Here is a 26,065-nt window from a genome sequence, read left to right as displayed (position 1 = left end):
TTTAAAGATTTCTCACATAATATATAGGTTGTATGGGGTCTATGTTCTCCTATTCCACATTCCATAACATGACATTTATTAACATTAAATTCCATTTGCCAGGTGGTGCTCCATATACTTATTTTGTCCAGGTCTTCTTGAAGGGCATGACAATCGTCTAAATTTCTTATCCTTCCTATTATCTTAGCATCATCAGCAAACATGTTCATATAATTCTGTATACCAACTGGTAGATCATTTATGTAGACAATAAACATCACTGGTGCAAGAACTGAACCCTGTGGTACTCCACTTGTGACATTTCTCCATTTCGATACATTGCCTCTGATTACTGCCCTCATTTTTCTATCAGTCAGAAAATTTTTCATCCATGATAGAAGCTTACCTGTCACCCCTCCAATATTTTCCAGTTTCCAGAACAACCTCTTGTGTGGAACTCTGTCGAAAGCCTTTTTTAGGTCCAGATAGATGCAGTCAACCCAACCATCTCTTTCCTGTAATATCTCTGTGGCTCGATCATAGAAACTGAGTAAATTCGATACGCAGGATCTTCCAGATCGAAAACCATACTGTCTGTCTGATAATATATCATTTCTCTCCAGGTGTTCTACCCATTTAGTTTTGATTAGCTTTTCCATTACTTTCACTATTACACTTGTCAATGATACAGGTCTATAATTAAGGGGGTCTTCCCTGCTGCCACTTTTGTAGATTGGAACTATGTTAGCCTGTTTCCACACGTCTGCTACGATTCCTGTACACAGGGATGCCTGAAAGATCAGGTGAAGTGGAATGCTGAGCTCAGATGCACATTCTCTCAGAACCCATGGTGAAACGCCATCTGGGCCAGCTGCTTTGTTCTTCCCGAGCTCCTTTAGCATATTTTCCACTTCATCTCTAGACACCTCTATCCGCTCTATGTTATTCTCTGGAATTCTTATTGTGTCTGGTTCTCTGAAGATTTCATTTTGTACAAACACACTTTGGAACTTTTCATTTAATGTTTCACACATTTCCTTTTCATTTTCCGTGAATCTGTTTCCCATTTTCAACCTCTGGATATTATCCTTTACCTGCAATTTGTTGTTTATGAATTTGTAGAATAGGCCCGGTTCTGTTTTACATTTATCTGCTATCCCTTTTTCAAAATTTCTTTCTGCCTCTCTCCTTACTGCTGTATAGTTGTTTCTCGCATCTTTGTATCGCTGGTATGTTTGGGGGTTTGGCCTCTTCCTATACTGATTCCATTTTTGTGTCTTTTGGTCTCTTGCCCTCTCACAATTTCTGTCGAACCAATCCTGTTTTCTGGCCCTGCATCTCTGTTTTGGTATGAATGTTTGTGTGCCTTCCTCGTATATTTTGAAAAATTTGGCATACATTTCATTTACTTCCCTGCCTAGCAACAATTCTGTCCAATTACACTCATTAAAAAAATTTCGAAGTTCCCCATAGTTGCCTCTCCTTAAATCGAGTTTATCAACTGTTTCAATGTCCCCATTTTCTTCTAGATGATATCTTAAAGCATATTTAATGTCTAACAGGACGTGATCACTCATTCCCAAGGGAGGAAGGTACTGGATGTCAAAAATCTCCTCTTCTTTCCTGGTGAATACTAGATCCAGTACTGACGGTACATCTCCTTCCCTCATTCTTGTGGCTTGCTTTATGTGTTGATACAAGAATGTCTCCAGAATGAGGTTCACAAATCTGCATGTCCAAAAGTCCTCCGTTCTTGCTTCATAGGCCTCCCAGTCTATTGCTCTAAAGTTGAAGTCCCCCAGTATCAACAGTCGTGATTTATCTTTATCTGCTTGTACAATAATATCTCTCATGACCATTATGAGGCCCTCTCGTTTGTCATCCAGTTCTTCCTTTGTCCATGTGTTGCTTGCTGGTGGGCTGTAGGTATTTACAATTATCAGCTTATCATCCTGATTCCAGACCTGCAATGCCATTATGTCAATATCTCGAGGGTTTTCAAATATTAACTCTTTTACCTTCAGGTGTTTTTTCACCAGTACAGCCACTCCTCCTCCCTTCCTAGTTTTCCTGTCACGTCTCCAAACTGAGTAGCCTCTTGGGAATATGACTTCATTTATTATATTTCCTTCAAGTTTCGTCTCTGATAATGCAACAATATCTGGGACCCTAAGCTGGATTATATCTTGCAACTCCAAAGTTTTTGACCTCACTCCATCTATGTTGGTATATACAATTTTCAGGAACATGTTCCCTTTTCCTTTGCTCTCTACTCCCCCTTCCACTACTGATCTTGTTGCTTTGTTTTTATGTACCATTTCACAAGCTTTCCAGTCCCTGTCACTTTGTAAAAAAAAGAATTTCTGTCTTCTTCATTTCTATCCCCATTTAGACGTTTTGCCTCAATTAGGTTCATTTTCAGCTTTTCTCTGTCTTCCTTGGAGAGGTCTTGTCTTATTGACCAAAATTTGCCAACCTCATCACTCTGCAGTTTCCTGGCATTTCTTAGCACTTCCATCATGTTTTTCACTCCATTAAACGTCACCCTTAAGGGGCGGTTCTTTTCTTTCTCATATTTTCCTATTCTTCTAAAATCACTGACATTTTCCTTTGAGCCTTCTCCTAAACCTACTATTTTCTCTATGATTTTCATCTCTTCTGCCGCTCGGTCCACCCTAGATGAAATTTCCTTCTCTAAACATCCAAAAATGATTATGGACTTAGTTCTATCTGCAGTGTTTTGTACCAGTTTACTGTTGGTAACCAGTTCTTTCCTAATTGCTTGCCTAATTTCTGCTTCTTGTTGGTCATTTCTGGTTTTGACTTCCGAACACACTTCTTTGATAGTCTCTTTCTCTTTTACAACTTGAGCATATGTCGCTTTTATTTCTTCTTTATACTTTTCTAGTTCTTTATTCACCTCATCTATGTGAGTTGTCAGTGAAGTTTCCAGTTGGAGATCCTTACCTAACTCTATGTTAGCCCTTAGGCTTGCTTGGAGTTGTTCACCATACGAGTCTATCTTCTTGTTTATTTCTTCAAAGTCACCACACTTCACTTTCCACGCCTCATTTTCTTTCACTAGTTCCTTGATTTGCTCCTCCTGATTTGTTACCTTGCCTGTTAATGCAGTAATAATCTTACCTTGTTGAAGCATACTCCCTTTTAGAGTGCAAAGCTCACTCCAAAGAGCTCCATTGTCCTCTTCCAATTTAAGCACTTTTTCTTCATACTTCTTTTGCATATCCTCAATTATCTCTAACCTGCCAAGAACACCTCCTTTCCTTATATCTTGTAGTGAGAATCCTTTGAAACCATCATCTGTTGGTGTGTCTACATTCTCAGTGGGGGGGGTGGCGGCGGCCATCTTTGTTTTTGTTCTAGACCAAAACAAACTTTTCCACTCGGCTATTTTCACTCACTTTTACTTGTTTATTGTATTTTATTTGCTTTTACTCTTCCCTGAACCTTTATGTAACCTGGGACACCACTGTAGCCCTCAACCTGTGCCCAATACTTAGGTAATTCGATTACCTAGGTAATTAGTGCGTCAGGCCTTGAGGGCAGCAGCCAGCTGACTGTGTGAGGTCCTACGTCTTTGTGCCTTTACTCACCATGCAAGCTTAGATGTACAGTTATGGTGAACAAAACATGTAAATACTTATATATAACGTCTGTATATAAAAGCAAAAACAGTATGGTGGGTGGAGAATGGTGGCAAGTCAGGTGAGGTGAAGGAGGGAGGGAGTGGCAGCCAGTAGCGGGCTGCCACTGGCTGCCACTCAGCATACCAACTTAGTGGTTTGTTATGGTTAACACGAATGTAGATACTTATATATAGCGTCTGTATATAGTGAATTAAAGCAAAAACAGTATTGTGGGAGGAGAATGTGGGTGAGTCAGGTGACTTGAGGAAGGGAGGAAGTAGCAGCCAGTGGCGGGCTGCCACTCAGCATGCCAACTTAGTGGTTCGTTATGGTGAACACGAATGCAGATACTTATATATAACGTCTGTATATAGTGAATAAAAGCAAAAACAGTATGGTGGGAGGAGAATGTGGGCGAGTGAGGTGTTGAGGGAGGGCGTGAGTGGCTAGCTGATACACGGCGGTAACTCCTCGTTACTTTTTGACTCATAATAGCAACTTAGTGGTTTGTTATGGTGAACAAAACATGCAGATACTTATATATAATCTGTGTATATAGTGTAATAACCGACAAAGTATTTGTTCACTGTTTGATGAACGTAATTGAATCAACAATATGCACACCATATTTTTGAGTACAGCGATGATTCACTCATTTTATTATATAAATATATCACACTACACATTATTGAATAATATTACAGCAAAAAAAAAAACTATGAAAAATCAGAGACATTGAAATAATTAGGTAATTATCTCTTTGTGGCAACTCCGGCCTGACAGCTGGCAAGCAACAGACCGCCTGGGACGCACGCTGAGTCAGCGCCTGTTTTTTGCCAGATTTCGCCGCCCTATAGCGGGCAATATATGCCACTTACTATTTTTTTATTATTTTTCCCATGATCAGTGAACACAAATTAACACTTTCGCGCTCTCCGCAAAGGTCACTCAGCCAACCGAATGTGCGCGCTGCGTTTTTATCGCTTAAGCGTAAAAACAAAAATGTGTATACTCTTTTTACTCTTCTGACCTTAGTTCTCATGCTACGTATTACATTTTGGTACCAACGTGTTCGCAATAAAATTCTCTAGAAGAACATCAGTAAAAAAGTCACGAAACGTATAGGGATACCAGCACCAAATAAATAACTATGAAGATGACTCGCCGTGAGCGCCCATCAGCAACAAAATGTTTTTACTCTTGGGATTGTAATCAACTCCACACTTGTTCTACAGCGTTAATTTTGGCATCAATGGACTCGCAATGAAATTCCCAACGCGGTGATATGAATATAAGCGTAGAATAATGATTGCGGCCCGCCCGCAAGAGTGTGGGAAGTGGTGAAATTGTTACCCGGTATCGGTGACGGGACGACGCATGGCGCTTTGAAAGTTTATACTTATTTCACTCTCATGACATTAATTTTCTATGTACGTCATTCATTTTTGTGTCAATGTGTTCGCAATAGAATGTTCTATGTGCCCATAGGTAAAAAATATCAACAAAGCGTAAGTTAGAATAGCGCCAAATATAAAACAACGCTGGAACATATCAGTGAGCGTCAAACACACACAAAATGTTTTTACTTTTGTTATGTTTGTCAAGTTTATACTTGTTGCAAACAGTTATTTTTGGTTGTATATTGATCGGAATAAAATTCCCTAAACAGACATATGCATATAATACATGATATGGGGGAAGCATTACCAGTATAAACGGCTAAAGTCACCCACCTGCAACCCGTTTGGGACAAAATACCATTTGATCGAAGTTATCCACACCTTTCATGAACTTATTGTACCATGCAGCCTAGTGGTGAGAAAGAGAGCCTCATAGCGCGCAGTTTAAAACAAACCCAAAGTAAATCGGATAAAAATTGAATTTTATACAAATATTTTCAAAGTTGACATAACTTTATGTCCACTATGCGTTTACGTTAGACGAAACCGGACGCGCCGGCGCGTTCAGATAGCGCGAAAGTGTTAACAGGTTAGGAAGTTTTTTTTTTTTTTTTTTTTTTTTTTTTTTTTTTTTTTGTGTGTGTGTGTATGCGCCTATGGGTGTCGAATGGTATATAGCCATGCGCCATTTAAGAGTTAAGATAGGAAATAAATAGGGAAACATTTGTTGTATCCAGACCAGATGGCAAAAACTCCCTGGGCATGTATCATATGGAAAAATTGAGAACTAAATGGAGTGAAATGCTATTTCTTTGTTGACTCAATAGCATTTCGAGAGCATTGGGCTCTGGTACCACAGAAATATATAAATATTACCTAGTGTGTCCATCACATCATTCTGAAGCAGTTTGAGGCAGCTCATAAAATTGCCATGTTCTGCTTGGTCTGTGATGACTATCACCATGGACTAGAAGGCAATAGGCACAATAGGCTAGAAGCATCTAGCCTATTGTATGCAAGTTTATCACAAAGGGCTATGCAACCGTAAGTACTGTACATGTAATAAGTTTAGCTATAGTATTTTTTTTATTATTTTTTTTTAGTTTTTTTTATGTGAGGAACCCATTGTGCTGCTGTACTGCATGTAAATGAGGTTATCAAGACTGCATACTTGTATTTGTTCGTGCGTGAATAACTCCAGGAAGTTTTCGGATATTTTTGGTCTGAAGGAAGCCATGACATGAGTTGACTCACTATACACCATGTTTACCTACAAGGTATTTTGCACATGTTACACACATCTAACATGGCTCTCTACAGGGATGCAGAGCAATGAAAGTAGACTATATTACTGTGCAAACATCGATATATTATATTCAGGATTCCTGATGTTGAAAAGGATTCCCCCCCCCCCATGTTATCTCCTCAATTGCAGGGGTTTTTACCAGAGATGGTGAACTGCCAAATGTCAAGTACAATTTCAGTATATTGTTGATTAATGTTCAACAGTAAATGGGAATTTTCAGTCATGAACCAACTGGGTTCATCTGTTAACGCTTAGACAGCGGTTATCGTCAACTGTTGATTCACAGGGTAATGGAGTTATCGCACAAAAATTTGACAAATTATTGTCCGAGTGTTAAATGTATGATGCAAATATGGATATAAAAGCTCTCTGGATGATAATAAAGAAAAACAAGTGATAAAACAATCTGTGAAACATCGGAGTATAAAACAGAAAGCGTCGGCATAGTCGATCACCAGGCACTGTCAAGCGACAGATGCAGCCTTGCAGAGCATCTCCACCCAGTGAAATGATAAATATTCACTTATTTTCGTTCTTCTTACATTCTGCATACAAATTAATAATTCTACAATAAAATATTATTTGTTGCCTTTTTTTTATTTTTGTGCATATGCGGATATGACCACATCTCTATAGCCGCTGTCTAAGTTAAATCTGCATGTTCTCCAGTAGTAACTCGCCATACATAATTCTTGCCTTGGCACTTTAGTAATGTAACATCAGTCCCATTTATTTTAATATAAATAAACCTACTGTTTACAGAATAACTTGCTCTTTACCTAATCTGATATACTTTCCTAAATAAATCTAACTGATGCTCTTGCTTGTATGTGCCCAGACAGTAATGGGCATATTCAAAAGAATTATTATGCTGAATTCACCACTGTTGGATATCCTACTTAGGTTGATACCCAAGGCAAGACCTATGTGCTGACTGAATGATACTGATCTTGCTTTGCCCCCTTCTACCCAAGACTAAACACACAGTATATATATAACCAGCCCAGAATCTTTGACTAAATATGTACTGCCAGCAAAGAGGAAAAAATCATATGGTGTACACATATCCAGTTTCAGTTGCACTGGGTCACCCAAATAAAGCAAAGAAAAGTCAAACTTAATAAACAAATATTATTGCAGGAATCTACTATACAGTGCAGTGTTAAATAAACACGTAAATTTGATGTGGTGATATGACTGAAAAATGGTTTAGTATTTAGGATGATTTATTATAAAGAAGTTCAGATTTTGAGGGCGGACAATTTATATCATAAGGCAAGTTATATATTCATTTTATAAATGTTCATAACAATCAAAATTTTAGTTACACTTAAATTCTCAAATTCTAAAAATTGAATGAGAAAAAAAAAGGATAATTTAGAACCAAATATATTACCTGGCTGCCGTTTCTTGGTGAAGTTTGGTTGTAACATCATCAATTCGCTGTTGGATTCGTTTCTTTCGTTGATTGGGAGGTAGATCACTGAAGTCCTCCTTTTCGGAGAATGAAAAATTGTTCTGCCAAGAACATTGTGAAATTAGTCTTTAAGAACTGCTTTTACTTTACTTATGTATGCAGTAAAATGCATGAAACACTGACTTTTTTTTTATCAAAAAACAATGTGATGTCAATATGTACCAAGTACAATCACACCCAAATCTTTTGCATCACCACACAAGTGAAATGCATTTTAGATATACAAGTGACCTTACTGTTCAAATAAGCAGTCAACTGAAACTAAAGCCCAGCACGCCTATTTCAACCCAAGTGGATCAGATTTCTAACAACAAAAACATTGCACCTGCACACCTCTCCAAATTTCATGAAAGCATAAGTGTGAGAGATGCCTGTGACTGTATGGCTCCAGTCTTCTGATAAAGCTACAAGCTTTGCAATGAAAGACTGTTCTATAACACTACTAATTACCATCAGGATGGGATTGTTACATTAGTTCTTAATATTTGTACTGTGGCTATGTCTGAATATGTCACCACTTAAGTGTTCAAAGATACAAATTACTTTACAGTGTTGTTAAACAAAAAAAAGTGATGAATGTAATGAAACGCCATTTTTTGGGCGAGTCTCGGAGGCTCCCCCGGAGCTATCCAGGCTGAATGGATATGTACAACTTTCTGGCATCAGTCAATGTGCACGGAGTTCTTGCCTACCGGGGACCACAAGCCAGAACCTGGTCCCCTCAAGAGACACACGAAAAGCAATGGCCTATAGAAACCCCCGTGTGGTTGGGAGCATTCTGTGTCTGCCATCGACCGGATCTGGCACCCAGAAAGGTAGGCAGCCCAAAACAAACCCCTATTCTGGTGAATCTATTGCTAATGAAAGCCGAACGAGTTACAGAACTCCCCAAACGAAAATTAGCCAACGAGCATGACGTCATCATGTCGCCACACTGCTGTCAACCTCCCCTATCCCCGGGATGGGGATGGGTTGGGGGTTGACGCAAGGCCCCCCAGAGGCCAAACCCAGCGGTCGTGAGAGAGGAGGAAGGGACGTCCCCAAAGGAACCAGAACAGCCAACGAAGCCACAACTGACCATTATGGCAAAATTCAGGCTCCCGCACAAACCCTCGAGCAACCGCCACGTTACCTGGAAGCCCCTCAGAAACAGACGAAGGCGGGAGCGCAGACGAAGCAGAGCCGCTGGAGGAAGAGACATGGAAGCGGTCCGAACGTCCCACACAAAACCCAGCCAAGACTGAACCTGAGAGGGAACCAGGTGGGATTCCCGCCAGTTCACCAAAAACCCGAATCCTGCGACCTGGGAAAGAACCCAATCCCTGGCGAGCAGACACGTGGACAGGTTGGGAGCCCAAACCAGCCAGTCATTAAGGTAGGCCAGAACCCGTACACCTAACAGATGCAGACAGGCCACTGTGACCTGAGTTACAAGGCGAGTGAAAACGCAAGGCGCCAGATTTAAGCCTAATGGAATGCAATGAAAGTAGTAACCTTGACGTCCCACCACAAAACCGAGCTAGTCCCTGAACTACGGATGAATCAGAACGTGCCAATACGCATCCTGGAGGTCCAGGGACACCAAGCACCTGGCTCCAACAGAAAATATATCAACAGGGACAGAGTAGTCATCCAAAAGGAGTGGCAATAAACCCACAGGTTCAGACGAGACAAGTCCAGAATGAACCGGAGGTCCGCGCAGTCTTGTTTCGGGACCGGAAACAGGCAGGAGATCCACCAGAGGGACAAGGATGTTTCATCCATGCCTAAGCGACTTGACAGAGCGGAGGAGAACAGGAAGGAGGAGCCACCCAACGCCACCACAAGCCGCATGAAATGACCCCAAAAGGCCCACGAATCATGAGACCAAGCGCAAAGCAGAGCAAGCCTCCCCCCCACCGCTCCGTCAATGGGACAAACCGCAAAATGGCCGATGCATCTTACGAGCACCCAAATGGTGCAAAAGGCGATCCCCGCACCGAACAGAACCAGATGGCACTGAAGGCTGTGCCGGCACCAAACATGACACCACAGGCCCATCATGAGAGAAAGAATCCTGAGCCCTGGCACGATCCAGCTGGGACAGCCTCCCACAGGCCCCCCCGGAGGAACAACAACTCTGACATAGGACGGCAACTAGTTAAAGCCGCCTGCAGATTCTGCATCACCGCAAACTCTGTAAACAGCAACAGACAAAAGGGTGAAGACAATTATGAATGTTAATATAAATAAATTATGTGAAAAATCTTTTAAGAATTCTGATAAAGAAAGAGATCTAGGGATGATTCTCGATAGAAAACTATCACCTGAGGATCACATTAAGAACACTGTGCGAGGAGCCTATGCTACACTTTCTAACTTCCGAATTGCTTTTAAATACATGGATGGTGAAATACTAAAGAAATTATTCATGACTTTTCTTAGACCAAAGCTGGAATATGTAGTGGTTGCATGGTGCCCATATCTTAATAAGCACATCAACAAACAGAAAAGAATGAAAAGACATGCCACTAAGTGGCTCCCAGAACTGAAGGACAAGAGAGGAGAGGTTAGAGGCATTAAATATGCGAAAACTAGAAGAAAGAAGAAAAAGAGGCAACCTGTTCACTACGCACAAAATAATAACAGGAAGCTATAAAATTGATAAGGAAGAATTCCTGAGACCTGAAACTTCGAGAACAAGAGGTCATAGATTTAAATTAGCTAAACAAAGATGCCAAAGAAATATAAGAAAATTCACTTTCGCAAACCGAGTGGAAGATGGTTGGAACAAGTTAGGCGAGAAGGTGGTGGAGGCCAAAACCTTCAGTAATTTCAAAACGTTATACGACAAAGAGTGCTGAGAAGACGGGACCCCATGAGAGTAGCTCTCATGCTGTAACTACATTTAGGTAATTACACACACACACACACACACACACACACACACACACACACACACACACACACACACACACACATTTGATAAAATCGATAGGGAAGACTTCCTGAGACTTGGAACTTCAAGAACAAGAGGTCATAGATTTAAACTAGCTAAACACAGATGCCGAAGAAATACAAGAAAATTCACTTTCGCAAACAAAGTGGTAGACGGTTGGAACAAGTTAGGTGAGAAGGTGGTGGAGGCCAAGACCGTCAGTAGTTTCAAAGCATTATATGACAGAGTGTTGGGAAGACGGGACACCACGAGCATAGCTCTCATCCTGTAACTACAATTAGGCAATTACTTAGGTAGTTACACACACACACACACACACACACACACACACACACACACACACACACACACACTTTTTTTTTACTTTTTAGAAAAGGTGACACCCCTAGGGTCAACACTTGCAGCAGAGGAGCTCCAGCATATTTCAACAATCCTAAGTATTGTAGTACAGGTTGATGGTAGTGAGTGGTGTCCCACAGAACATAAAGGTATAGTGCTCTTGAAAAATAGGTGAGATAACAGGAAAGTGCTAAGGGAAGTGAAAAATCAGATGAGAAAAAGTTGCCCTAGTGTTTACAGTGCAGAGAAGAACATTCAAGATGGCCACTGGCAAGGGGAAAAACAAAACAGAGCTTGATTTTGAGGGATTCAATGAAGAAAGCATTGATATTAGTAGTCTACATAACAAGTTGGTAAATTTAGATACTATAGTGAACTCTCATGTAGAAATAATTAGTAAATTGAAAGAAAGTAATGACCATTTGAATAGCAAAGTTTTATGTCTTGAGGGTTTAGTGAAAGACTTGCGCAAGGATAAGAATCAATTGGAAACAAATTGCAAAGCCATGGAAGAAGAAAATAAACTCTTAAAAATAGCTTTGGAAGAAGTTAAAGTAAATTTAAACATAAATGACTACAATAGGTTAGGCAAGGAAATTCAACAGGAGAAACAGCTTTTGTCAGCACAGATGGAGGAAGTTACACAGGGAATAGAACAGTGCAAGAAAGATATGCAACTCACTTATGCACAAGTGGCCAAGGAGAAGGAAAAAATAGAAGAAGCAGTAAAGGAAGTCAAACACTGCAGCAACCAAGATAAAACAAACATTAGGCTAGAAGTGAGGAAAGAATTGGCATCTAACCCGAAGTTGGTGCAAAACACAGTTGATCGGAGTAAGTCCCTGATCATTTTTGGCTGCAAAGAAAAGGCGATAACATCTAGGTCAGAAAGAGCTGTAGAAGAAGCTAAAGTAGTAGATAAAATTGTTGGCCTCGTGGAAGGTCTTACAAACAGAGAGAATGTGTGCGACTACAGGAGAATAGGCAGGTACGTAAAAGGGAAAGATCGACCTTTGAGGATCACCCTAAACGGTGCCAAACAGATGGAAGAAGTACTAAGGAATGCTAGAAAATTGCAAAGGGATGAGGATGGGAAAGGGTGGTCGTTAAGACGAGATCTTTCAAAAGAAGATAGAGAGAAGCTGAAACTGAACCTCGCCGAGGCAAAACATTTAAATGAGAGCAGGAATGAAGAAGAAATAAATTCTTTTTTCTACAAAGTGATAGGGGTAGGCAAACCAGTAAAGTGGTACATAAAGGCAAACCAACAAAATCAATAGAGAGAGGGGGAGTGAAGAATAAGGAGAGGGGGAACAAGTTCCTGAAGATTGCATACACCAACATAGATGGAGTGAGATCGAAGATACTGGAGTTAAGTGATGTAATACAGCTGCAGACACCAGACATTGTTGCACTCACGGAGACAAAACTTGAAGATGTAATTTTAAATGAGGTCATATTCCCAAGGGGCTACTCAATTTGGAGACGGGACAGAAAAATTAGGAAAGGCGGTGGCGTTGCTGTGCTGGTAAAAGAACACCTAAAGGTGAAGGAAATAATGACTGCCAATCCACAAGAAGTTGACATAATAGCACTAGAGATCTGCTATGAGGATGATAAACTAATGATGATAAATGCATATAGTCCACCGCCAAGCAGCACATGGTCAAAGGAGGAGCTAGATAGTAAACGTGAAGGTCTTATAACAATAATGAGAGAGATTATAGCGAGAGCGGATAACGATAGATCACGACTGTTGATAGTCGGTGACTTCAACTTGAAATCCATAGACTGGGAAGCATATGAAGCTAAAACAGAAGATTTTTGGACCTGTAAATTTGTAGACCTCATCCTGGAAACATTCTTGTATCAACATGTTAAACAAGCTACGAGGATGAGGGAAGGGGACGTTCCCTCCATGCTAGATTTGATATTTACCAGGAAGGAGGAAGAGATATTTGACATTCAGTACCTTCCTCCCTTGGGTAAAAGTGACCATGTCTTTTTGGGAATAAAGTATGCAATGCGTTATAAGCTGGAAGAAAATAAGGAGGTTGAAGCAGTTGAAAAACCAGACTTCAGGAGAGGACATTATGGTGACCTTAGAAATTTTTTTAGTGAGTATAATTGGACAGACTTGATGCTAGGCAAGGAAGTGAATGAGATGTATGGCAAGTTTTGTGAAATATATGATAAAGGCACAAAAAAATTTATACCAAAACAGAGATGCAGGACCAGAAAACAGGATTGGTTCGACAGAAATTGTGAGAGGGCAAGAGACCAAAAGACACAAAAATGGAATCAGTATAGGAAGAGGCCAAACCCCCAAACATACCAGCGATACAAAGATGCGAGAAACAATTATACAGCAGTAAGGAGAGAGGCAGAAAGAAATTTTGAAAAAGGGATAGCAGATAAATGTAAAACAGAACCGGGCCTATTCTACAAATTCATAAACAACAAATTGCAGGTAAAGGATAATATCCAGAGGTTGGAAATGGGAAACAGATTCACGGAAAATGAAAAGGAAATGTGTGAAACATTAAATGAAAAGTTCCAAAGTGTGTTTGTACAAAATGAAATCTTCAGAGAACCAGACACAATAAGAATTCCAGAGAACAACATAGAGCGGATAGAGGTGTCTAGAGATGAAGTGGAAAATATGCTAAAGGAGCTCGGGAGGAACAAAGCAGCTGGCCCAGATGGCGTTTCACCATGGGTTCTGAGAGAATGTGCATCTGAGCTCAGCATTCCACTTCACCTGATTTTTCAGGCATCCCTGTGTACAGGAATCGTAGCAGACGTGTGGAAACAGGCTAACATAGTTCCAATCTACAAAAGTGGCAGCAGGGAAGACCCCCTCAATTATAGACCTGTATCATTGACAAGTGTAATAGTGAAAGTATTGGAAAAGCTAATCAAAACTAAATGGGTAGAACACCTGGAGAGAAATGATATAATATCAGACAGACAGTATGGTTTTCGATCAGGAAGATCCTGTGTATCGAATTTACTCAGTTTCTATGATCGGGCCACAGAGATTTTACAGGAAAGAGATGGCTGGGTTGACTGCATCTATCTGGACCTAAAAAAGGCTTTCGACAGAGTTCCACATAAGAGGTTGTTCTGGAAACTGGAAAATATTGGAGGGGTGACAGGTAAGCTTCTATCATGGATGAAAAATTTTCTGACTGATAGAAAAATGAGGGCAGTAATCAGAGGCAATGTATCGGAATGGAGAAATGTCACAAGTGGAGTACCACAGGGTTCAGTTCTTGCACCAGTGATGTTTATTGTGTACATAAATGATCTACCAGTTGGTATACAGAATTATATGAACATGTTTGCTGATGATGCTAAGATAATAGGAAGGATAAGAAATTTAGATGATTGTCATGCCCTTCAAGAAGACCTGGACAAAATAAGTATATGGAGCACCACTTGGCAAATGGAATTTAATGTTAATAAATGTCATGTTATGGAATGTGGAATAGGAGAACATAGACCCCACACAACCTATATATTATGTGAGAAATCTTTAAAGAATTCTGATAAAGAAAGAGATCTAGGAGTGGTTCTAGATAGAAAATAATCACCTGAGGACCACATTAAGAATATTGTGCAAGGAGCCTATGCAATGCTTTCTAACTTCAGAATTGCATTTAAATACATGGATGGCGATATACTAAAGAAATTGTTCATGACTTTTGTTAGGCCAAAGCTAGAATATGCAGCTGTTGTGTGGTGCCCATATCTTAAGAAGCACATCAACAAACTGGAAAAGGTGCAAAGACATGCTACTAAGTGGCTCCCAGAACTGAAGGGCAAGAGCTACAAGGAGAGGTTAGAAGCATTAAATATGCCAAAACTAGAAGACAGAAGAAAAAGAGGTGATATGATCACTACGTACAAAATAGTAACAGGAATTGATAAAATCGACAGGGAAGACTTCCTGAGACCTGGAACTTCAAGAACAAGAGGCCATAGATTTAAACTAGCTAAACACAGATGCCGAAGAAATATAAGAAAATTCACCTTCGCAAATAGAGTGGTAGACGGTTGGAACAAGTTAAGTGAGAAGGTGGTGGAGGCCAAGACCGTCAGTAGTTTCAAAGCGTTATATGACAAAGAGTGCTGGGAAGACGGGACACCACGAGCGTAGCTCTCATCCTGTAACTACACTTAGGTAATTACACTTAGGTAATTACACACACACACACACACACACACACACAGTTCATACATACAGTTTTTTATTCCATGTTAGAGGTGAGAATTTCATAAAGTTTATTGATATAAAAACAGGTACCCACCTATTTATCAAGCAAAACTATATTACACATCGATACAGTGTACCTTTTATATATACTTAATGATTTAATACATTTTAATAAATTTTAATATATAATAATTGTTTTGCAACTACAGTATTATCATTAAACTAAGAAACATGATACACTGTAATGCTTTAAGGTTAGTAATGCAGCAAATGAGCAAGCGGAAAACTACATGGCAACTCGGCAAGGAATTTTTAGTAGCAACTCGGTAGCATTTGGCATTAGTAAATCAATATTTAGTTGGCATTAAAATTTCTGTGCATTCATTGCTATAACCATTATAATAAAAGAATTTTTTTTATGTTGACCCCTAGCTAATGTAATGTGTAAGTAACGTCAGGCTGCGAGCAGCCGCGTCCAACAGCCTGGTTGATCAGTCCAGCAACCAGGAGGCCTGGTCGACGACCGGGCTGCGGGGACGCTAAGCCCCAGAAGCACCTCAAGGTAACCTCAAGGTAGCTATCATATGGAATCTGTAAAATCACAACACAGTACTGTATTGTACCTTATTTTTTTATGTAATGCCCAAGACAAAACTCATTACTTTAACTACTGCAGATGATGAGTCACAACGTGGCTGAAGATATGATGACCAAACCACACATCACAAGATGAAGAAATGACAAAGTTTCAGTCCATCCTACACCATTATCAAGTCTCGTGTAGATTGATAATGGTAATGGTCCAGGACGGACTGAAACAGCTTTATTTCTTCATCTTCTGATGTGTTTGGTCATCATACTTCAACTACTATTTTACTATATACTATTTAGTACTGTTTATACAAGTACAGAAGTATAAATTACAATACTATTTAATTACTACTACCACAAACTGTACTGAACAGTAGAGTACTGTCTTTATAACAAATATGAACCACTGTCACAATAACAAGAACAACAAAAATTTACTGAATATTGCAGTTTGAACAAAAGATTTCTAAAGTATGTAAATTATAGTGCAAAATATAAGTGGGCTAACTGAAATAAACATTAATAACTACAACAAGAAAACAAAAACAGGACAAAAAGATATGAAGAGCAAATATTATATATTTATATCTATTAAATCCATAAAACATTTTAAACAAATATTTGAGGACTCAATATTAATGTGTCAAAATAAAATGAGCAAATGAATATGAAAATAGTGTTGTAATTATCTTCAAACAACTTTTACATTGTTAAGAAACTAATACAATGAATAAAGTGATTGGGAGAAAAGGCATCGACTCGATTTGCAAATAAATTATTCTGTGTAATGCTTCACAGCATGAGATATAAATGAAAAGACTGTAAAAGCTAACAAGATAAGTTAGCATTAGCTCCATATTATTTTGAAAATGTCTAGGTAACCCAATCTAAATCATTCTCCTTTGTTATTCAGTCATCTTCATATGTGAGTAAAAACTTTCTTGCCTGTATTCTGGAAATATTGGCTGATACAATCTTCAACTTGTCAACAGTTGATACATTTTTTAGCGTTACTATCCATTTTTACATCATTACTGTCCCATGTTTCCCATTCTCATGGGATGGGGAGCCATCTGTCCATCAGATTGGAAGGTAGTACTTGAGAAGGCAAATTATTTCAAAGATTAATTATTTTAAAACTACTTTCCACATTCAATAGCATCACAAATAACTAGTACCACCAGACCATAAAGTCCTGCACATAATCATCTCAGCCACTTGAGATAAGGGCATTGTCCATTATCAGACAAAATTTTAAATAGAGTATTCAACAAGCAGTATACTAATTCTTTGCATTATACTTATCTTTCTTCTCCCTCCCTCTCTTCTTACTACAAACATTATAAATCACAGTTAATCCAGGCATGGGTCCAGAAAAAAAGCTGCTGCGTGGATACTGATGATAGTAGCAATGGTTGCACCCAGCCCTTAAGACTACTTTTGTACGGAGCAGTCCCCCATTATCTTTCTCTTCTCAAAAATTCTGATCGTCAGTACTGTCCAATTTTCTCTCTCAACATAACTTACTTTCCCTCTGCTACTCAAAATGCAGTGTTGTGTCTATTATCATGCTAATATCTATCACTTTCCTATCCAATCATGAGTCGCCAAACTTTGATGTTATTTTATTGAAGATAAATTTAGGTACTTGGGAGGAACATATATCTGATGTGCCTAAATACTCATTTAACTACTCTAACTCATGTGACCTTATTTTTCCCATCAGAAAATCTTTTGTCTTCCACTAATGCTGAAGTCACTGTTAAGATATTCAATAGCAACTATAAGTACTGGCTTCGGTTTTCTTCTACTGATATTCAGGAAAACAATTTTAAATTTCTCTACATGACAATATGGAACAGCTTATTCATCAGCCTACGCATGCTCTATATCAATATATACATCCTCTCAAGACATCAATTGTTTCCTATTCACTCTCTCCTTGCAATTATAGTGTCTTTGCTTCTATAATCATCTATTTGCAAGCTCGCCGCTTCATCATGCTTCATGGCACTCCCTCCCTCAATCTATACTATTCTTTACTGCCTCTGGAACTTTCATTCTATTAACTGGACTAATCTCAGAAGTTTGATCTTTACTTTTCCCAAGGTGACAATTGATTCTCATCCGATACAATATTGTGTACCAAACAAGTCACCAAGATTACCATTTCAGGAGTGAACACTCATATCCTATTTTCCTTTCCTTTCCCTTATACTACCTCTAAATCATATCATGATGGGCCATGTTCTGAAGCAACAGAGTAAGGCCTTTGCATCTTGGCAGCATTTGTTTTTTTTTAACCATTAATTCTTTATAACTATCTGCAAGGACTTGTACAATTAATTTTATTTACACTTGTAAACATGATTTCCTTAAAGCTCTATAGCTGCCTCTGCCTTTAATAAAGCCACTCTCTTTAGCACTCGCTTCTAACTCTAAACTGGATGTTCCTGGCCTTCCAGACCATTCTGATTAATCAAATGGCTTTCTCCTTTGATATAACTAAGTTGGTCCAGATCCTTCATAATAATAAATACTATACCTCTTAAGCCTATTTCAGTTCTTCTATTGCCATTTCCTCCCTCAAAAACATTTTTACCTAAAAGTGGATTTGGTGACATTTCTACCAGCTTGTGTTCTCTATGGCCCTTTTACTTTTAAACTATTATTTTATCTCATATCTGATCAACCTCATTTTGTAAAAATGCCAGAGAATCTTCTGGCATAGCTCAGGATAATTCTAAAATTTGCTTCAAGGTAAAAAAATCATTGCTCTACCAATTAACACTATCGCACTCCGTTCGGGCGCGCCACAGACTGTGACGTCGTGCTCCCGACGTCTTGGGGGAGCGCGCGGCGACACCGAAATGTGTACACTCGTTTCAGTTTTCTCACCTTAATTCTTGTGCTATGTCGTTCGTTTTGGCATCATTGTGTTCGCAATAGAATTCCCTACAGGGATATATGCATATAAGGTCCAAAAGCCCGGTGTGACTCCCCACAACAAAGCCTAAAGTCGGCCAAGTTACCAGAGAACGAGCATCAATTGGCACACTTGCAGACTAATGTATATAATCGTTCAGTTTATAACAAATTTTTGTCTACGCGCTTCATTTTGGTATCAAATTGTTTGCAAAATAAAGGCACGTATTTTAAAACTAGCCCCCATAATAATAAAACAATAAATGTTATTTTAACAAATATGTTAACTTTTGGACGCTCATCACCACAAAATTATTTATGTATTTCCAGTGTTCTGACACAAATTAGCGTGTTACGTTTTACATTTTGGTATCAAATTGTTCGCAATATAAAGGCAAGTATTTTAAAACAGAGTCTCATAGTAACAGAACAATAAATGGAATTTTAGCAAATATTTTAAAATTTGGACCATAAAAGTATATACATGTATTATCTTTCTGACATCAATTTTCGCGTCACGTCCTTCATTTTGGTATCAAACTGTTCATTATATAAAGGTGCGTATTATAAAACTAGTCCCATAGTAATAGAATAATAAATGGAATTTTAGCAAATATTTTAATGTTTGGACCCTTTTTGACGCTTTCACCACAAAATTATTTATATCTTTCCAGTGTTCTGACATCAATTTGTGTGTGACGTCGTTTATTTTAGTATCAAATTGTGCGTTTAAATTGACGCTGTTTATTTTAGTATCAAATTGTTCGCAGTGCAAATTGTGCGCAATCTAAAGGCGCCCATTTTGAAACCACTCCCAGATTGATTGGATAAAATTTAAGTTTTTAACAAATATTTTAATGAGTGACTACGGACCTCGTCACCCGAGACAACTCGGGAGAAAAATGAGTGACAACGGACGGAGGCAACGGAGTGCGATAGTTTTAAACAAATTTTTGGTTTCCTCCTCTGGAAGAAATCATCCCCCTAATAATTAATTATATTTGAAGATGATAAAAGGAGAATCAATAGTTACAACTGAACTAGACCAAATAAATTTCAAAGGTAGAAGGGCCTGCAAGTAAATAAAAACATAATTTAACAAAGTAAAATCCTGACTATAAATTTCATCAGCTTGACCCAGCAGCACAAGAGGCTGATACCAGCACATCATGGGTAATTTCCTACTAAAGCAGTTTATCTGGTACAAGTTTTGTATTTGAAATCTAATAAAAATTCATTGTTACTTTTAAACAAAATTATTGTATAAAAAAAATTAACATTTTAACACATTACTTCAACAGGATACAGCTACATTTACTCTTTGGTACCCAACAAAATCCTCTGTAGGCATATATTAAGCAACAATCTTTTATTTCCCATTTTCATGGAAATGGTGAAGCAGTAACCCAGAGAAATGGAGAACAATGTAAGGAAAGAAAGTTAGAAATAATGTACAATACAGTACTTAAAGACACCCCTCTAATCATCCTTTTTTTTCCACATTAAATCAGCACTCAATCGAAACATCCACAGCAGTACTTCTCCCCTTCATACAAATAAGTGTAGTTTTTAACCATACTTCATTATTTAACATGGTAAATCTCACTCCCCTCTTGCTAAACTAATTCCACTTAGATTACTTAACACAACTTCCAATGTACTATTCACATTTGAGCCCAACTTCCTTATACACTAGTTCACCATGTCTGTCCCTCTTCTTTGCTTTCTTCACCTTCTCCCACTTTCAAATATAACTGAACAGCCAATTTTTCTCTCCTAATTTATTTACTATCATCAAACCATTTTAATACACTCCCTACAGTATAATGATTTACCAATTTTTGCTTTCTGCATCTTTCCTTGACATTATCCTCTATTCTATCCTTCAAACAATCCTCCTTGCACATTTCTTCATACTTTAGACACTGCCCTTCTGCAACTCCAACTACTGTATATATATATATATATCTTGTACTGTATAGATCATTTCTCTAATGTCCTATCTGAATTCCATCTATGTAGTACTGTACTGTAACTTAAGTAAAATTAAATTATAAAAAAACAGTATTGAATGTAATGAAATGTCATTTTCTGGGTGAGCCCCGGAGGCTCCCTGGAGATATCAGGCTAATATGAGATGTATATAAGACTAGGGCATTAGTCAGTGGAGTTCAGCCTACTGGGGACCACAAGCCAGAACCTGGCCCCCTCAGAGAGGCACAGTGAGAAATGGCCACTGGAAAATTCGACAGTGGTTGGGGCTCTCCTAATTTGCCATCGACCGGGGTTAGACACCCAGAAAGGTAGGTATACCAAAACAGACCCCACATGGTAAGAAAATTGCAATCGAAAACTGAACAGAGAAGCAGAACTTCCTCAAATCCCAAGGAAATAAGCAAACAAGCAAACGTCACACACCGCCACCATGCCACTTGTCTTCGCAGTCCCAAAGGAGGGGAAGGGGGAGCCCTGGACCCTCCGTGCCAGAAACCCAGCAACTCCAGTTAGGAGGCTAAGTATCAAAACTGCGAAAAACTGCCAACCGGAGGAAGGGAGGGTGCCAGGAAGCCTCCGAGGCTCAGCCAGAAAATGGCATTTCATTACGTTCAACACTCGTTTCCTGTGAGGAGCCCCTCCGGCTCCCTGGAGCTACATAATCAGTGATAAGGAAAAAGAGGGACTTACGCGGGAGGCGGCCGCCACTCACTCCTTAACGCAAAGTCGAGACAACTGGCTGCAACCTGCGACCCAAAGCCACACATGAATGCCCAGAACCAGGAATGTTTACTAAATAACAGGCGGTCAGAACCCTGTTCGACCTCCAAAATCCCCGCTGCCAAATATCAGCCCAAGACATGGTGCCAAAGATGGCAGCCAAAGCAGCAAACTTCCGAACGTCATGGGGACAAGAATAGACCGCAGGCTGGCTAGACTTAATAACCCTGTGGACGACCTGTGAGACCCGTGCCCTGGAACAGGGAATGAGGGAAACCAGATCAACCCAAAATGCATCCCCGGCCACAAAAAGCCAGGGCACGCAGGAAACGGCAAAAAGCTGCAACTGGAATCAACACATGATGCACCCCATCCCCTGGCCAGACCAACCAAGCATCAATGACCCAAAGACCCCTACAGAAAGCAGCCATTTCATTCTTCGCAAGAAGAAGGCTGCAACCAAACAAACCGATTACCAGGACCAAACGAACGTGCAGAAACCCCCTACACCTGAAGGGGTGTTGGAATTTCAGGTAACCCTATACAGGGTTAAGGAAGTACAGGTAACCCCACCTGGACCAGTCCTGCCGATAGGCGTCCACCACAAAAGCTTCACAGTCGGGGAAGGGCGCCACATAGATCAGGAGAGGCCAAGCGCGGAGGGGTCCGGGACTCCAGGAACAGGGGGGGGGGGCTGAGTGGACGAGCGACGCAGCGGCGGCAGTGACATTCGCGTGTTTGCTTGAGATTTGGGGAAGTTCTGCCTCTCTGCTCGGTTTTCTCTCTCTTGCAATTTTCTTACCGTGTGAGGTCTGATTTGTTATGCCTACCTTTCTGGGTGCCTAACCCCAGTGCCTCTCTGAAGGGGTCAAGTTCTGGCTCGAGGTCCTTGGCAGGGCTGAACTCCATTGACTAATGCCCTTGCCTAATACAGTATATCGCATATTAACCCGATAGCTCCAGGGAGCAAAAGGGGCTTCCCACAGAAAAGTAGCTTTTGCTCATCACAATAAATCTTTTTTCTACTGATTATTAACTTAAGTTTAAAAATCTCTTAATGCGAGTCTCAACCCTCATTAATATCTATGGCATAACGGTCACTTCTGAGCAGTGCTTGAACCTCATTTCTATAATGGTAAAGAGTGCCCCTAAAAAGTTAGATATTCTCTTCAGGTTTTAAAAATATGTCACAGTTTTTCAGCTACTTTAAGGTCTTACATATATCGCATGCATCCTCTCTACAAACTTGCTTGTCTCTCACATTTACCACTACTTCTATGGATGCTGCTCTCGGGAATATGTGACCTGTATAGCTTGTGTACCTAGTACACCTTGTACCTGTATACCTTATGCTAATCCTATAATAGAGCACACTGTTTTCTCACATCTCCATTCCACATCTTTAGGGGGAAAAAAAAAAAAAATTATATAGTATTACAAAATTTCTTGAAATTGGTTATTTTTTTTTTTTAGTTACTGTCATCTGTTACATTCTAATTCACTTGAAATTACTTTCTCCCCCCCCCATCATGATTCATTCAACCACCTATTAAACAATTTATTACCTATGCCCAATACTGGTATAAATTATTTTAGAACCTTTTGTTTTAACTAATCATATTCGAGTTAAAATATGAAGTCAAATAAAGTTTGACACTTTTGATGTTTCTATCTTTAAGCAATGAAAAAGCATAATTGCTCTCGAAGAAACTATTAACTTCCTCAACATGAAGACTGCCTATTTTCATGTGACAATTTATGCTAAATCTAGTATTTAAGTTTTTGTTCCTGAAGAAATATGATTTTTGTAGGACATCTAGTAGGAAATTATTCTTCAGGAATGGATTGACATTTTCCATCAAGTGGTATTCTTCCATGTACCGAAGACAAACACCAGGCCTCTATTTGCTCTAATAGGAAACCTAATTTCAAAGAGCATACCGAGGTGCTAGTGATATATACTACTGTGAGCCAGTGCTCTAGTAACTTATCGTCAAATGTTATTTCTTTCCAGGAAACACAGGCAGTTTCAACCACTTTACAGATTAATTTTCTTGATTTCAATTCATCACTGGTACAATTATTGACCGACTATTATACAAGACATTGTTGACTTATGTTCATAATAAACATTAATAAAAAAACAGAGTTGAATGTAATGAAACGCCATTTTCTGGGTGAGTCCCAGAGGCTCCCCGGAGCTATCTGTGGCTGATATGGATACCCCTAACTATTTTGCATCAGTCAATGTGGGTGGAGTTCTAGCCTACCGAGGACCACGAGCCAGAACCTGGCCCCTCTCACAGAGGAACGTGGAGCAATGGCCTATAGAAATGCACATGTGATTTGGAGCAGTCTATTGACATTGACCAGGACATTGATATTGGATATTGGAGCCATTGACCAGGACAGGCACCCAGAAAGGTAAACGCCACAAAACAAACTCCTATTCTGGTTAACAACGAAAATCATCAAACGAGTGGACAAAACTCCCCAAAAGAAAAACGAGCAAACAAGCATGACATCACACGAGTTGTGCCGCATGTCTGTGCAGTTCCCCCCCTCTCCGGGAGGGGAAAGGGGGAAGCCTCAAACCCTCACACCACCAATCCCAGCCCCAGTTCTGAGGCTGGATATCAAAAACCGCGAAAATCCACCAACCGGAGAGAGGGAGGGTTGCCGGGGAGCCTCCGGGACTCGCCCAGAAAATGGCGTTTCATTACATTCAATGCTGGTTTTCTGGGGGGAGCCCCTATGGCTCCCCGGAACTACTTCACCAAAGACTACAAAAGAAAAAGGGGATATACCCAGGAGGTAGTCGGTGCTCCACTCCTCAACTCGAAGTCAAGACAACGGGCTGCAACAGCCGACCCAAAGCAACACAGGCCCGACTGGGCCCAGGAACGTTCACGAGGTAGCGTACAGCCAGGACCCTGTTCGACCGCCAAAAACCCCGTACCCGAATGTCAGCCCAAGACATATTGCCAAAGACGGCAGCAAGATCAGCAAACTTACGGACGACCTGAGAGACCCGAACGACCTTGCGGACGACCTGAGAGACCCGAACCCACGAACAGGGAAGAAGGGAAACCGGATCAACCCAAAGTGTGTCCTCGGACACAGAAACCGTGGCGCGCAGATAACAGCGGAGGGCCACAACGAGACAACACATGGTGAACCCCCAGCCTGACTAACCAAGCATCAACAATCCAAGGACCCCTCCGGAAAGCAGCAGTCTCATTCTTCGCCAGAAAAGAGGGAGACGGCTGCAGACGAACATACCTATGACCACGACCAAAGGAGCATAAACCTCTGCGCCTGAGCAGAGCATGAAGCTCCACAACACGACCCCCAGTTGCCAATGCCAACAGAAAGAGAGCCTTAGCAAAGCAATCCAGAACCAAAGGAGCCCACAACAAATCAAGGAGAAGAAAGATAGGACAGCACTCTGTCCAAAGACCAGAACAACTCAGGCGGCGCATGAGGAGGCCGGAGGTGAAACAATGCACAAGACAGCTTGCGAAACAGTGCAGAAGTAATATCAATACCGAAAGCAAGCTGCAGCGGCTCCGCCAGCACAGCACGATACAAGGCGACAGTATTAGGCATAAGATGACAGTCCTGGAACAACCAAGAGAGAAAGGACAACACCACCCGAACCGAAAGCAAAGAGCAATGACGAAGGGACAAAAAGAACCGGAAGAACCGCCAGGAAACTTCATACTGCCACCGAGAGGAAGCCCGCAAGTGGGAAACCAACAAGGAAGCCACCTGATCACCATAGAGATGGTGATGAACAAGAGTCAAACACACCAAACGCGAGGACTCACAGAGAAGAGCAAACCAGTCTCGTACCAGACCGAGCCGATCTCCTGAAAGAGGCGGAGCCGTGGAAAAACCTCCAGGTTCGGACACCGGGCAAGCAGTGCCTGAAACCACGGCTGGGCCGGCCACCAAGGGGCCAAGAGGACTACTCGCCCCTGGTAAGTCTCCAAGCGAGCCAGGACCTGGAGCAACAGCTGAACCGGGGGAAAGAGGTACAGGAACCCCCACCTCGACCATTCCTGCCAAAAGGCGTTGATCCCAACAGCCTCGCAGTCGGGAAAGGGCGCCACATAAACCGGAAGACCCCTCGACCACACAGACATGAAGAGGTTCACCTCCGGGCGCCCAAACGTCCGGCAGAGCCAACTAAAGGAGGCGGCGTCGACCATCCATTCCGTGGACAGGGGGAATGAACCTGGACAGGCCGTCCGCCAGGACGTTGGACACCCTCCCCAGACGTGAACCGCCAGGAGAGCCAAACCCTGAGAACTCAGCAGACGAGTCATCCGAAGCAACCAACCCCAAAGAACCAAGGACCACATCGAACCCCCTCGGTTCAAGCAATGAACCACCGGGGAGCAGTCCGAATGGAGCCGGATCGTCGATCCGCGTGCGACCCAAACCCTCCGAAGCGCAAACCACACCATGCTGTGGACCCGAGGGAAAGACGGACCCCACCGCCCCTGGCCGGCCTGTGAGCACTG

At 40.8% G+C, this 26,065-nt stretch overlaps 1 protein-coding gene across 1 annotated transcript in view; it reads right to left on the bottom strand.

Annotated features, from left to right (window-relative positions):
* The window catches only part of Cip4 (formin-binding protein 1-like Cip4), a 260,365-nt gene that overhangs the window by 39,654 nt on the left and 194,646 nt on the right, over positions 1 to 26,065 (bottom strand). The window contains 2 exon segments of the mRNA XM_069304033.1: positions 7,729 to 7,850; positions 15,122 to 15,256. Of these exon segments, the coding sequence (XP_069160134.1) occupies positions 7,729 to 7,850; positions 15,122 to 15,256 (257 nt within the window).

This window comes from Procambarus clarkii, chromosome 51 (genome assembly GCF_040958095.1).
Source record: "Procambarus clarkii isolate CNS0578487 chromosome 51, FALCON_Pclarkii_2.0, whole genome shotgun sequence".
In the NCBI taxonomy this organism is placed as follows: Eukaryota; Metazoa; Arthropoda; class Malacostraca; order Decapoda; family Cambaridae; genus Procambarus; species Procambarus clarkii.
This window is presented reverse-complemented; position numbering and strand designations above follow the sequence as displayed.